General features: G+C 44.6%; 1 protein-coding gene across 2 annotated transcripts in view; it reads left to right on the forward strand.

Moving 5' to 3' along the window:
• Nucleotides 1–16,202, forward strand: part of LOC137528245 (galectin-4-like) — a 59,111-nt gene that overhangs the window by 18,106 nt on the left and 24,803 nt on the right. For both annotated transcript variants that reach the window (XM_068249525.1, XM_068249526.1), the window contains exon 2: nt 15,754–15,842. In XM_068249525.1, coding sequence (XP_068105626.1) covers nt 15,754–15,842 — 89 coding nt within the window. The remainder of the gene's footprint in view (nt 1–15,753; nt 15,843–16,202) is intronic.

The following is a 16,202-nucleotide window of genomic DNA, read 5'->3' on the forward strand; positions in this document are numbered from 1 at the left end:
CTTGTGGATGATCCCGCTCTGACTGTGGGTGGGGTGAGGTGGGGAGATATATCTGGATAGGGTGAGTACTAGAGTAACAAGTAGTTTGAAAATGGCCCCAGAATATTCGCACTGTGGCTTTTGGTCATCTAGCTACACCACTGGACTCAAGTTCAAATAGTGAACAGAGTATATTTAGCTTTAATTCTCTTTAGTAAAGGCATAGCATTCTTTTTTAAAGGGAACCTGAAGTGAGAGGAATACGGAAGCTACCATCTTCATTCCCTTGTAAAAGATGGTGCCAGTTGCCTGGCTGTTACGCTCATCTTTATGCTTTAGTTGCTTTTGAATCGCACACACCTGCAACAAGCATGTAGCCAGTGGAGTCAGACCAGAGTCAAAGCATCTGATCTGCATGCTCATTCTGGGTCAGTGACTTAAAGGGATAGCATCAGCACAGAAGTCAGGCAACTGGCATTGCTTATTAGAGAATGACGATAGCAGCCTCTATATCCCTCTCATTTCAGGTTCCCTTTAAGGATGCCTGAAATTAATTGGGGGTGTCCATTGTGCATGTGTAAGCACCTTTACACTTGGGAGGGGTGGTTGCTGAAAGCAGGGCTTTGATGGTTAAAAGTAATAATCTGATTGCTCCTCTGATTTGGCACTCTGCAAGGGTAAACACTGGAATCTCTGCTGCAGCTTAAACAGTGTTAAGGCTCATGCACATGTCCAATATAATGCACAACCAACTGCACAACATGACTAACCACATAACAAGTTGTTTACATGACAAGTACGTAGACATATGCCAACCAACTAAACAACCAACTCACTTAACAGCTTCCGGGCTACACTCATTGAAATCTATGCCCTGTTTTGCACCTGTTATCTCTGCCAGGGCGTAGATTTCAAAACTCCCCGCCGCACGCTCCCACCGATCGCGCCACTGCATCCCCTTCGCAAAGCTCCTTGAGCTGGTTAGGAGCCGATTTCATTGGCTTCTTACCCTGGGATCACTGTGAACCAATCACATTGACTCACATTGATGACCAGAAGCGCACGGAAGGGGTTGTTCCGGGTGTACAGAACACCCTCCTGCACCAAGACCGGAAGTCTCCCTCTAAATCTGAGCAGCGGCAGCCACAGATGCACAGCTGCCGCCTGCTCATATCTGTGTGCGGCGAGAAGGACTCTGACTAGAGCGAGGGGCCCAGGGATGCGGGAGCCGGCTTTATTCCTCGCTCCCTCCCTCCCTCTGAATTCCCCTCACCTGCGGTGATTGTGTGCCCGGCTGCTCCCCCATGAGTGTGTGCGCAGCGGAGCGGTAGGTCCTCTTACCGCAGATCAGGCGCACCGGCAACTAGTCTCTATGCTTCCTGTGACGTCATGGTAAACAGGAAGCAGGAGACTCCAGTTGCCGATGCGCCTGATCTGCGGTAAGAGGACCTACCGCTCCGCTGCGCACACACTCATGGGGGAGCAGCCGGGCACACAATCACCGCAGGTGAGGGGAATTCAGAGGGAGGGAGGGAGCGAGGAATAAAGCCGGCTCCCGCATCCCTTATTGGCGCCGCCACAATTTTTTTCTCTCTTCTCTTCCCAGGGCAATCTTCTCCCCACACAGGGGCACCTTCCTCCACCTATCTAGTCTATACTGGGGGCATATACCTATCTAACCTATACTGGGGGGCATATACCTATCTAACCTATACTGGGGGGCATATACCTATCTAATCTATACTGGGGGGCATTTACCTATCTAATCTATACTGGGGGGCATATACCTATCTAACCTATACTGGGGGGCATATACCTATCTAATCTATACTGGGGGGCATATACCTATCTAATCTATACTGGGGGGCATATACCTGTCTAATCTATACTGGGGGGCATATATCTGTCTAATCTATACTGGGGGGCATATACCTATCTAACCTATACTGGGGGGCATATACCTATCTAATCTATACTGGGGGGCATTTACCTATCTAATCTATACTGGGGGGCATATACCTATCTAACCTATACTGGGGGGCATATACCTATCTAATCTATACTGGGGGGCATATACCTATCTAATCTATACTGGGGGGCATATACCTGTCTAATCTATACTGGGGGGCATATATCTGTCTAATCTATACTGGGGGGCATATACCTGTCTAACCTATACTGGGGGGCATATACCTATCTAACCTATACTGGGGGGCATATACCTATCTAACCTATACTGGGGGCAACTATATGGGCTACCTATACTGGGGGGGGGGGGACCTATAGCTGGCTACCTATACTGCGGGCACCTATACCTGTCTAAACGTTGGGGGCGCATTTTACGCCCTCACCCTGGGTGCAATTTAGCATAGAAACTGCTAGTATTTGGCTCCACCCACACCATGTTTTGGCCACGCCCACACACCGCTTTCAGGAACCCCCCCCTTGGAAATCCTGGATTTGCCCCTGATGACAGTGTCAGGAGCCAATAGGGAAGGCAGAGCAAAGGGGTTACAGCGACGGGGCAGCAGCATGAATGGCTGTAGTGGCAGGTCAGTGCGGTGTGTTGTCGGTAAATGCTGTTTTTTTTCACCAGCTGCATCTGGTCCTTTCAGGGCCAGAGACTGCTGGTACAGAAGTGGTTAAGTACAATGCGCACAAGATAATTGCCAAACTGCAAAACAGGTCCACATTCAGTTCAAAAGGCTCATACGCATGTGCCAACCGGCATGATAGTTGGGCAGTTTGATCCACTGGTTGGATCTGGCATACAATCTGATATCAGTTGGTCATCTGGTTGTTTGCCAGCCGCTAGTTGAATACTTAAAATGCATCTTCCTCGATGCCATTCATGGGTGTGTTTTCCCACTAGTGGAGACCAGAGCCATTTCTGCCCTATTTGGTGCCCAGGCAAGGCACCTTATGTCTCCCCCAATCATGCAATTTTGAAAATAATAGCAAACATTAGTTTTGCAGGTGCCAATAATAAATTGATGGTTTATATACAGAAATTATGTTATTTGTCAAAATCAATCTATAAAGGGAACACAAATTATTACCTGGCCAGATGCATCCCAAACTCACGGAACCCACATAGCACACCATTCCTGTAATTGTAATGTGTGGTGTGTTGCCTCTTTATAAAATCATTACACTGTTTATGCACGGCCTGGCTTTTTACAGACTACAGTATTGTCTTGAATATCCAGAAGTGTTTCAAGAATCAATATAACCCAAATATGAAACAATTATAGCCCAATTAGCATGTTCAGAGCACCTGCCACATCATTTTTAAGGTAGCCATACACTGCTCGATTTGCCATCAGATCAACTAACAGATAGATCCCTCTCTGGTCAAATCTGATCAGAGAGGGATCGTATGGCTGCCTTTACTGCAAACAGATTGTGAATCGATTTCAGCATGAAACCGATCACAATCTGTGAAGCTGTCCCTGCTGCCGCCCCCCAGCATACATTACCTGCTCCGGCCGGCGCGACTCCCCCGGTCTCTGCTGTCTTCTTTTCCCTGCTGGTCTCCGGGTTCGGCTGGCTTCACTGAACTTCCTGCTGGGGGAAGTTTAAACAGTAGCGGGCGCTCTACTGTTTAAACTTCCTGCCAGGACAGGAAGTTCAGTGAAGCCAAGCCAGCCGGACCCGGAGGCCACCACAGAGAAGAAGACAGCGGAGTCCGGGGGAGTCGCGCCGGCCGGAGAAGGTAATGTATTGATGCTAGCGTCGGTCGTCAGGCATTCGAACGCCGCTATCGACGCACTCCTGACCCGCCGGCGATCGAGCAAAATCTTCCGCACGGACTGATCGACGGGAATCGTCGGGAACGATTGATTTCAGCATTTGCGCGACAATTTCACAGCAGATTCGATCACAGTGATCAAATCTGCTGTATATCGGCAGGAAAATCGTTAGGTGTATGGGCCCCTTTATGCTATTCAGGTTGTCTTTGTAATGTCAACCAGCTGTGACCTTTTGAGGGTTAATCCTTTCAAGACTGCCTACTTTGGCCCCATTAAAGGATACCAGAGCCCAAATGAATATGAGAAACGGGGGGAGGGGGGGGAGCAGGCATGTATGGTGAGCTGTCCTGATGCTCACCGCTCCCCCCGTTCTCCATTCTGCCCCCTCTGCACCTGCACGCGTTTCAAAGTAAGCAACCGTGGCCGGGAGCGTGATGTGCATGGCGTCATCAATCGTGACGTCATGCACAGAGCGATCCCCATTTCTCATGTTCATTTGGGCTCTGGTATCCTTTAAAGACCAGAGCAGTCTCTAGTGGCAACCCATTTCTCTCTTTATGATATAATCCCTGGTGATTTAGTGGTCCAGCCCTCCCTAAACATTCACAGGTTGCACGCCTCTCCCTCCCCCTATACAGAGATTGGCAGCAGCGAGCGAGGCTGGGTAAGTACAGTGGTATGTGAAAGTTTGGGCAACCTTGTTAATCGTTATGATTTTCCTGTAACAATCATTGGTTGTTACAATAAAAGTCAGTTAAATACAGTATATCATATAGGAGACACACTCAGTGATATTTGAGAAGTGAAATTAAGTTTATTGGATTTACAGAAAGCGTGCAATAATTGTTTAAACAAAATTAGGCAGGTGCATACATTTGGGCACCACAAAAAAGAAATGAAATCAATATTTAGTAGATCCTCCTTTTTCAGAAATTACAGCCTCTAAACGCTTCCTGTAGGCTCCAATGAGAGTCTAGATTCTGGTTGAAGGTATTTTGGACCATTCCTCTTTACAAAACATCTCTACTTCATTCAGGTTTGATGGCTTCCGAGCATGGACAGCTCTCTTTAACTCATACCACAGATTTTCAATAATATTAAGGTCTGGCGACTGAGATGGCCATTCTAGAACGTTGTACTTATTCCTCTGCTTCAATGCCTTAGTGGATTTTAAACAGTGTTTAGGGTCGTTGTCTTGTTGAAAGATCCAGCCCCGGCACAGCTTCAGCTTTGTCACTGATTCCTGGACATTGAATATAAACAACCAAACAAAGTCAAGCATGAAAGGGGGAACCCCTCTATAGGGTATTCTAGGAGGTATCTAGTGGGAATAAAGTGAGTCTTTTGACTCTAATATACAAACTATTGAAAAACAGAGAAAAGAGCTTCCCACTATATATAAATGTAAATAGACTGTAGTCTCCAAATGTAACACCCGGACTAATGTTCAGAGTAAAAATACTCTATTGAACAGTTTAATTGAGGGAACAAAATTAAAAACAAGATATGGCCATCATGCCACCCCCTGGTCGGCATACATAGGTATCAACTAACGTACATGATAGCAAGAGCCTCCAAGGTAAACAATATTAACGAATCCTCCAGATGAGATCTGACACCTTGCCCAAGTAAAATATCGCCCCAATATAAATAATAATCGGTAATGTATGGCAATATGGGCAAAGTGGGTGCCAGATATAAAATCTAAATGTGTAACGATTGGTGTCAGCACGCAGAGAGAATCTGATTATTGGTGATCTGCAGTATCACCAAGAATGCAGATATATACCTGATTATTGATGATCTGCAGAATCACCGATAATACAGATATATTGCTAACCTCTGGACACCTATAGGTATGTGAGTGTTTGGTGTAACAGTAGGAATTGAGTAATGCACCTGCTGAGCAGGTGATCATAGGCAGTAAAAGGAATACTGCTCTTGAGGGCACAGGAACCTTCCAGCAGCCTGAGACTCTCCCAGGGGTGGAGTCAGGCTGGAGATAGGAAGGACCAGAGAGTGAGTGACACCTGAAGGTGGATGTCACTATTTGATCTGGAGACTATCTCTTAAGAGGAGAGATAGCTCTCGAGGTCGGGCACGCCTGGTCGGCAACACACGGACAAATAAAGTACAAAGACAGAAGGCTGATTCGGTATCCAAGGCAAGCAGGGTCTGGCAACGGAATATCAGATATGCGAGGTACCGAATAAGAGATCAAAGGGATAGTTAGGAAAGCAGTAAGTCATAACAGATATCAACAATGCCTAGTCTGGGTGTGAGGTCCTTGGTCTCTACACCCTGGTACTAGTCTGAAGTATAACAGATGGATAACACAAGTTCCCTAGTCTGGGTGTGGGGTCCATGGTCACTACACCCTGGAACTAGTCTAAGCATAAACAGAATAACAGTACAAGTAATCTGGCTCAGTGTGAATTCCCAGGTCCACCTGGTTCAAACACACTGTTGGATCTGACTAAGGTCTGAGTGCTTCCACGTAGTGTTCGCAACGGCAGACAACTTGAGACTGGCCAGCAGTAACTATATATGGAGTAGTGCTCTCCGGCACCACCCCTAATTGATCAACCAATAGTAGGCTGTTCTGGAGTCAGCTGATCGGCGTGATCAGCTGATCTCTCCTTGCCCAGTATAAGAGTTCTGCCTCTCAGTGCACGCGCGCGTATTCCTAAGCCTGTGTGCACCAACAGACTCAGCCACACCAGACACACGCTGCTGCGTGCAAACCGCCGCGCTGGACGCGGAACCAGCCGCCTTACTGTTGTTACATGCGGCGGCTTTTCCGCGTTCTGCCCTGTTGCCAGACGCACGCTTCCGCGTGCAAACCGCCGCATTGGACGCGGAATCAGCCGCCTCCTTAGCAGCACACGCGGCGGCTTTTCCGCGTTCTCTCACAAAATGAGAGTAAATTGGCTCATACTGTCTGTGTAAATCTACATTTTATGTCCATATTGCCAAATGGCTAATAGGACCAGACAGTGTATATGACCCAATTTATTGAAAAACACCAAGGAGGACAAACAAGTCATATATGATTAAATCTCAAGGACCATGAAAACAATTAGAGTGCAGAATAGATAGCATCAATATAAAGTTGTAATCTCACACACTGTCCAGGTAAAACAGATAGCATCAATATAAAGTTGTAATCTGACCCACTGTCCAGGTAAATTTCTGTCCAGGTTAGGCAAATGGACAGTGTGTGTGTCTGAGAACATATAGCCTGAACAAAAACAGTATCACAAAAAATCCATACTGTGCATTGTATATACACTGACACAAAATTGCAATAAATTAGGTATGAGCATCCTGTAGACTGTGTAATCAATAATTAAATGTGCAAGATAGACCGTTATTAAAAATAGTAAAAAATATGCGGGTTAAACAGAGCCCGTGTGAAAGTGCAAGTGCTGTGAGGTAGATAGTGTATTGAGGAAGATAAGAGTGAAAAGAAAACCAAATATATGGTAGAGACGTGTATATAATCACGTCTAAGAGTGCTGCTTGCTAAAGTGTAATGCAGGTACAGGAACAAACTACCAAGATCTAAGTAGGAGTACTGAGTGATGTGATAGATTAGGAGTAAAAGTAAGAACTAGATGTGAATGACAGGATGGTAAGGTAGGTAGAAGGTAAAGATGTAGAAAGTTTGAAGTAGATGAGTAAGAATGTTACATGGTCACAAGTGGTTCAAGTCAGCTGCTTACCGAGCAAGGGGGGGGGGGGGGGGGGCACCGGGGGCCAGACAACATACAACAGCTCGACTAGTTTTGCATGATGCTGCTTCGGCTCGAAGCAGCATCATGCAAAACTAGTCGAGCTAGTGTACGTTGTCTGTGAAACTAGTCAAGCTGTTGTACGTTGTCTGTGAAACTAGTCGAGCTGTTGTATGTTGTCTGGCCCCCAGCGGATCCCCCCTTGCTCTGTAAGCAGCTGACTTGAACCACTTGTGACCATGGAGATTCTTCATCCACTTCAAACTTTCTACATCTTTACCTTCTACCTACCTTACCATCCAGTCATTCACATCTAGTTCTTACTTTTACTCCTAATCTATCACATCACTGAGTACTCCTACTAATAGATCTTGGTAGTTTGTTCCTGTACCTGCATTTCACTTTACCAAGCAGCACTCTTAAGCCCCATCTACACAATACGATTCGATTACGATTCTATTTACGATCCGATTAAATCCAACATGTCTGATTGGGATTCGATTCAATTCAAATTGCCATTGTTTTGCAATGGCAAATCAAATTGAATCGAATCGAATCTCGATCGGACATGTTGGATTTAATCGGATCATAAATAGAATCGTAATCGAATCGTACAAAGAATCGTATTGTGTAGATTGGGCTTTAGACGTGATTATATACACGTCTCTACCACATATTGTTTGGTTTTCTTTTCACTCTTATCTACCTCAATTCACTATCTACCTCACAGCACCTGCACTTTCACACGGGCTCTGTTTAACCCACATATTTTTACTATTTTTAATAGTTGTCTATCTTGCACAGTTTATTATTGATTACACAGTCTACAGGACGCTCATACCTAATTTATTGCACTTTTGTGTCAGTGTATATACACTGCATGATATGGATTTTTTGTGATACTGTTTTTGTTCAGGCTATATGTTCTCAAACACACACTTTCTATTTGCCTAACCTGGAAAGAAACTTACCTGGACAGTGTGTCAGATTACAACTTTATATTGATGCTATCTGTTCTGCACTCTATTTGTTTTCATGGTCCTTGAGATTTAATCATATATGACTTGTTTGTCCTCCTTGGTGTTTTTCAGTAAATTGGGTCATATACACTGTCTGGTCCTATTAGCCATTTGGCAATATGGACATAATATATAGATTTACACAGACAGTATGAGCCAATGTACTCTCATTTAGATGTTATATCTGGCACCCACTTTGCCCATATTGCCATACATTACCGATTATTATTTATATCGGGGCGATATTTTACTTGGGCAAGGTGTCAGATCTCATCTGGAGAATTCGTTAATATTGTTTACCTTGGAGGCTCTTGCTATCATGTACGTTAGTTGATATCTATGTATGCGGACCAGGGGGTGGCATGATGGCCATACCTTGCTTTTAATTTTGTTCCCTCAATTAAACTGTTCAATAAAATATTGTTACTCTGAACATTGGTCCGGGTGTTACGTTTGGAGACTACAGTCTATTTACATTTATATATAGTGGGAAGCTCTTTTCTCTGTTTTTCAACTGATTCCTGGACATTGGTCTCCTGAATCTGCTGATACTGAGTGGAATCCATATGTCCCTCAACTTTGACAAGATTCCCAGTCCCTGCACTGGCCACACAGCCACACAGCATGATGGAGCCACCACATTTTACTGTAGGTAGCAGGTGTTTTTCTTGGAATGCTGGGTTATTTTTCCTCCATGCATAAAACCCCTTGTCATGCCCAAATAACTCAATTTTAGTTTCATCAGTCCACAGCACCTTATTCCAAAATGAAGCTGGCTTGTCCAAATGTGCTTTAGCATACCTCAAGCGGCTCTGTTTGTGCTGCATGCTTCCTCTGCATCACTCTCGCATACAGCATCTCCTTGTGTAAAGTGCACCGAATGGTTGAACAATGCACAGTGACTCCATCTGCAGCAAGATGATGTTGTAGGTCTTTGGTGCTGGTCTGTGGGTTGACTGTTCTCACCATTCGTCGCTTCTGTCTATCTGAGATTTTTCTTGCTCTGCCACTTCGAGCCTTAACGTGGACTGAGCCTGTGGTTTTCCATTTTCTCAATATGTTCCTAACTGTGGAAACAGACAGCTGAAATTTCAAAGACAGCTTTCTGTATCCTTCCCCTAAACCATGATGGTGAACAATCTTTGTCTTCAGGTCATTTGAGAGTTGTTTTGAGACCCCCATGTTGCTACTCTTCAGAGAAAATTAAAAGAGGAGGGAAACTTACAATTGACCACTTTAAATACTCTTTCTCATAATTGGATTCACCTGTGTAGGTAGGTCAGGGGTCACTGAGCTTACCAAGCCAATTTGAGTTCCAATAATTAGTTCTAAAGGTTTTGGAATCAATAAAATGACAACAGCATAACTGTGTGGAGCTTTGTTCTGAAATCGTTCTATGCTGCCTTTTCTTCAGTTGTCGCATTTCATATTTTTGATTGTATTTGCCTGTTTGTAAAGTGTTCACTAAAGATGCAGTTAAATAGCTGTTTTAGAGGCCTGCATCGGGTCGGGTACCCGCGGGTAACCCGAAATGCGGGTCGGGTTCGGGTACCCGAATTGATTTAAGCTGCGGGTGCGGGTCGGGTGCGGGTAGCGAGTTGCGGGTGCGGGTAGGGTTGCGGGTGCCGGTCGCGGGTAGTAAAAGCAAGCATGTAAACCCTCTTTAGCTTTGGTTTGTGTATAAAAATAGGTTTTATTAACTTTACAGCTCAATGTTACTTTAAATGTGCACTTTAGAAGAACATGTAAAAAAGCGGGTCGCGGGTAGCTGGTTGAGTGGCGGGCCTGCGGGTCGGGTGCGGGTAGCGGTTTTGCGGGTGCGGGTCGGGTTGCGGGTATCAAATGCACCAGAAAGCGGGTCGGGTGCGGGTAGCGGGCCGCGGGTGCGGGTCGGGTGCGGGTATGAAAAAGTGGACCCGCGCAGGCATCTAAGCTGTTTGCCTCGTCTTAGACCATATTTCATATTAAAAATAGTAATCAGAATTCATCTGCCTTCAAGCAAATTTCTATTCGTATTTTTTTTTTTTTTTTGTAAGGTATTCTGTGGATATTTTCAGTGTTTGCACATAGTGTGGTAGTTCAGTGACCCTCCCTTCTCTTCATATGTTCTGCTTTATCAGATTTCATTCTCTTCCTGCTCATTCTATTTTTATGTTTCCTTTCTCTGTAAATCTGTTGCGAAATTAAACTCACGAGATAATGACCCATATGCAATTAACTTTTTTCCTCCTTTTTCACCTAGGAGATAATTTTTCATCTTCTATTTAAAATAAATGTTTAGCAATTTGCAACTGAAAATGTACCAAAAAGTAGGTGAAAAAGTACTATCAAATTTTTTTTGAGTATCTTCTTGCCCGCTTGAGGTTTAACCACCTTAGCGGTATGGACGAGCTCAGCTCGTCCATTACCGCCAGAGGGTGCCGCTCAGGCCCTGCTGGGCGGATTTTTTTTTTATCAATCATTTTTTTTTTATTGAAATAAGAAAAGACAAATACAGTAGCGAATTATATAAAACATAGGTACTATTAGAATAGCAAGCAGGATGAATACAGTTATCTTCACAATGAACGCAAGTTATACAGGGGAAAGGTTCTCAAGCCATAGTGGCATAGTTCACCCTGTAGATCCAATAGGCTCGCTAATCCATGTATAATGATGAACATAAAATAAGATGTAAATATGGCAGCACTTCCATATTAGGAAAAAACAGACAAAAACAAACAACACAGACTTATAACCGACCAAATAGTTAAATTACTAACACAAACCAACAGATACCAAAATATCATAGTGAACACATCCCAAACCATCCAAGCTAATCAAAAGGTATTCCATAAACAAAAAAAAATTATGGGGGCTTACGATTACGTGACTGGAGCCACAATGTCATATCCCGGTCCTCCCATGGACCCCACAGCTCGCCATGTGCCTCGATATTATCATGGCTTCTGGCCGTTAGATCTTCCAATCTCCTAACATCATTAATCTTATCTATTAATATTGTTTTACTAGGAATCGTTGTGGATTTCCAAAATTGGGCAATTAACCTCTTTGCTGCAGATAATATATGTAACATAAGCTTCCACCGCTTACGAGGGAGATTCTTAACAGGAAGGCCTAGAAGTGCGTTAAGCGGATGCAGGTCTACATGGGTTTCAAAAACTTCTGAAATGAGTAATGAAACAGTCTCCCAAAAAGGTTTAATTAGAGGACAGTCCCAAAAGATATGCATCAGCGAACCCACCTTGTCCTTACACCTCCAACAAGTTGGTGAGGTATTTGGGAACCAACGGTGTAATTTCTCTGGAGTCCTGTACCAGAGCAAAATAATTTTATAATGGTTTTCTTTGTGGATTGAGCATTGCGTGGATTTAGCGATAGACTGCCAGATCTTGGACCACATTGGAGCTGTGATATCCATAGAGAGGGCCCGAGACCAATATTCCATGTACCTGTGGGAAGGTAAAGTGTCTGCTGGGAAAGCACAGAGAATTTTATAAATAGAGGAAATTAAGTGTGTCTGCGTCGGGCCATTATTGCATAGACTTTAAAACGGGGTAGGTGAGGAGGTAAAGTCTGAATTTCCTAAGGATTTAGCATAATGTTTGATTTGATGAAAATTGAAGCGTAGGGCCGGAGTTAAATTGACCCGTTGGGAGAGCTGGTCTGCAGAAACAAATGTTTTTGAAATGGGATCTAGAAGATGCCTAAGTTGAAAGATATTGCCATCTGACCAACCCTTAACTACTAAAGATGATGAGCTATTAGGGATCAATGGATTAAAAATTACATTAACTAAGGACGAGGGGTTAGTAGTAAGGGGAAACTTTGATGAGCAGTAATGCCAAATATTCTTGGTAAAATGCATGGTATGGAGGAGAGGGTTGACCGTGTCAGGGAGTCTTGATGACCAAAGGAGAGAACACGGATGAACAGGGGCTAACCAAAGTTTTTCAATTTGCATCCATTTAGAAAATGCGTGCAATTGGGTCCTGCTGGGCCGATTTTGATCAAATAAAGAGCAGCACACGCAGCCGGCACTTTGCCAGCCGTGTGTGCTGCTCGATCGCCGCCGCTCTGCGGCGATCCGCCGCGAGCAGCGACGAAAGAGGGTCCCCCCAGCCGCCTGAGCCCTGCGCAGCCGGAACAAATAGTTCCGGCCAGCGCTAAGGGCTGGATCGGAGGCGGCTGACGTCAGGACATCGGATGACGTCCATGACGTCACTCCGCTCGTCGCCATGGCGACAGGAGAAGCCAAACACGGAAGGCTGCTCATTGCGGCCTTCCGTGTTACTTTTGGCCGCCGGAGGCGATCAGAAGAACGCCTCCGGAGCGCCATCTAGTGGGCTTTCATGCAGCCAACTTTCAGTTGGCTGCATGAAATAGTTTTTTTTTTATTTAAAAAAAACCCTCATGCAGCTGCCCTGGCGATCTTAATAGAACGCCAGGGTGGTTAAAAAGCATTTTTTTTAGAATATACCCTAGGAGAAAATTAAGGAGATAAAGCGAATTGCATATGGGCCGATGAATTGTATGTGTTGTACGGATAATAAATACATCATTAGTAGCAAAGAAAAGAGTCTCATATTTTTAGTTTCAGTTTTATAGATTTATTTATAGCACTGCATCAGACTGTCACAGTTGCAGTTTAGACTCCACACTCTGGCCCATATGCGATTACCATTTTCTCCTGAGTTTTCTCCAAGCAGATCATTTTTCATCTTCTCTTTAAAATATCTTGTCAGCAATTTGCAACTGAAAAAGTATCAAGAAATATGTGAAAGGCCCAGTGCACACCAAAAAGCGCTAGCGTAATCGCAAACGCTTTTTTTAAAGGCGATTCTACATGTGCAGAACGATTTTCTAAACATGCCTAGCGATGTTTGGAGCTGTAACTGAACAGCTTCTGTAACAAAAACGCTTGAAAAATCGCTCTGATCTAGTGCTTAGCAGAGAGATTTTCCACTTTCCTATACTTAACATTGAGACTGAATTGCCTCAGAAATCAGCAAAAATGCTGCAGGACCCGCTTTTGCGCTTGGGAAAAAAGCACATCGCTCTGATGTGCACCATCCCATTCAAATACATTAGCCCAGCGCTTTTTGAAGCACAAGCGTTTTAAAAAGCGCTCAGAAGCGCTCTTGGTGTGCACCAGCCCAAAAAGTACTATCAAAATTATTGTGAGTATTTTCTTGCTTTCTGGTGGTTTCAATATTAACATTTGACAAGGTGTAAAAATATCACCTAGGAGAAAACTCAGGAGAAAAAGTTAAAATGTACCTGAGATCTTCACTATTTATACTCACCTGGGCTTCCTCCAGCCCCATGAGGTGCGTCGGCTCCCTCAGTCCTCTCTGTTGCCCTGTGACTGGTAATCTGGCCAGTCATGGCTAATCATGCACCCGGGAGCGCTGCGGGAGTGTGGCGGGTGTGTGTGTACATGCGTGTGGCCGAGCCGCGCATGCGCAGAAGAGTGTGTCCTGCCGTATTACTTGCTGCGATAACTGGGCAATGGAGCAGCTGGAGATGATGGCGAGGGAGCCCACACACCTCTCATGGCGCTGGAGGAAGCCCTGGGTAAGTATAAATACAACGATAGTGAAGATCTCAGGTTTCTTTTAATTGTATAATGGTCCCTGCAATTGCCATTTTCTTCTACGAGATTTTTCATCTTCTGTTTAAAACAACTTTTTAGCACTCTGCAATTGAAATAATACTAAAAAATTAGGTGAAAAAGTACAATCAACGTTATTTCTTGCTTGCTGATGGCTTAAAGTGCATTTTATTGATAAAATGTGAAAATTTGACCGAGGAGAAAACTTTAAAAAAAAAGTGAATTGGATTGGGCTCAGGGCCTGTTCTAGACTTTTTGCCGCCTGAGGCAAACTTGTGAGATGCTGCCGGCCCTCCCCCCCCCCAGAATAATAACCACCCCATAATAGATGGCAGCCTGGAGGGGATAGCAGGCAGCAAGGGGGTATTGGGCACAGTGGTGGGGAAGGGGGTCGGACCCTACCTCCCACACCTGAGTCCCCTGATCTGCGCTCCCCCTCCAGTTTTTAATTGCAGCACCGTAGTATAATCAGGCACAGACAGCATGTTCCATGTTCCAGTGTGTTCCACTCTCGTCACTTCCTGCAATGCTGTCCACTGCAGGAAGTGACGAGAGTGGAATGCACGCTGTAACACGGAAGAGGTGAGTCATCCCCACCCGCTGCCTATGCCTGATTATACTACTGTGCTGCAATAAATAGCTGGAGGGGGAGCGGAGATCGGGGGATTCAGGTGAGGGAGGGGGGGTCCGACACCACTCCTCGCCACTGTGCACAATACCCCCTTCCTGGCTGCTACCCCTCCAGCTCGGCCTCCCCCTCCTGACTTTGCCGCCTGAGGAACCTTCCTCACCCCACCTTATGAGCGGCCCGGCCCTGATCCGACTCACTGTCTTTTAAGCTGTAGAACAAAGCAGGAGTAATGACCCTTTTTCCCAGCACTAAAGTATCCTGAAGTAAAACCTCATCTCAAGCTGTCTCTCTAACAGTAAAACAGTATACTGCATGGGATACTTGCCAAATGAATACTCAAGTCTTAATTGAATTAACATGCAACAACTCATTTTTAAGGATGGCTAATAGCTTTCAGAAGCTGGCAACCTTGGGTGGTGGGGTCATGGAAAGCTTGTTCATGGAAAACTGACTCCAAGAATTGGGAGGTGCTCTTCACAGTAGCCAATTTTTGATGTATAGGAAGATCCCTGAGTTTATTGCAATGTAGCTATGGGAAATAAGTGATGGAACAATATCAGAAGAAGAGTTATTTCAGCGAAAATATTTTTTTTTCATGATCTCCACAATTTTTTTTGCATACCAAATGGGCAGCATGGTGGTGTATCGGTTAGCTCTTTTGCCTTGCAATGCTGGGTCCTTGCTTTGAATCCCAGCCAAGGACCACCAACTGCACAGAGTTTGTACGTACTCCATGTCTGTGTGGGTTTACTATGGGGACTCTGGTTTCCTCCCATATCCCCAAAAAATACAGGTAAGTTAATTGGCTTCTCCCTCAATTGGCCCTAGACAATGATACATACACTATGAGATACATACATAGATATATGATTATGGTGGGGACTTGATTGTGAGGCCCTCTGAGGGTCAGTTAAGTGACAAGACAATATACTCCGTACAGTGCTGTGAAAGATGTTGGTACTATATTATTAATAATGGTATAATAATAATTGATAGCATTCTCTTTTGTACCCTTTGCTTGCAGGTTGTCCCTTTCCAGAGTGCTATTCTCGGGGGCATAATAGATGGAAAGAGAGTGACTATGCAAGGACAGGTCCACAGCCATGCTAAGAGGTGAGTTATTCTGGTGAGTTGTTCTTGCAAGGTCCTAGGCAGCTGCCTTGAGTGCCTTGTGGGTAAACAGGTTCTTGGGTGAGTGAGGACAGAATGGGTAAGGGCTTGTTCACACTACAAGAGCTTTTTAAGCGCTAGTAATTTTGAAAAGCTCTTGCTAATGCACTGCTATGGGGGATTTTTACAAAATCACATCGCTCCACATAGGATAACATTAGCAAAAGCTTTTAAAATCACTAAGCGCTTAGAAAAGCTCTTGTAGTTTGAATGAGCCCCGAGGTTTTAGACAAGCACTTATAGTGTGGCTGAGCACTAAAAGGGAAGAATTCTGATGCCTGTATCATAAAGAGTAGAGATGGC

This window comes from Hyperolius riggenbachi, chromosome 8 (genome assembly GCF_040937935.1).
Source record: "Hyperolius riggenbachi isolate aHypRig1 chromosome 8, aHypRig1.pri, whole genome shotgun sequence".
NCBI classification, from domain to species: domain Eukaryota; kingdom Metazoa; phylum Chordata; class Amphibia; order Anura; family Hyperoliidae; genus Hyperolius; species Hyperolius riggenbachi.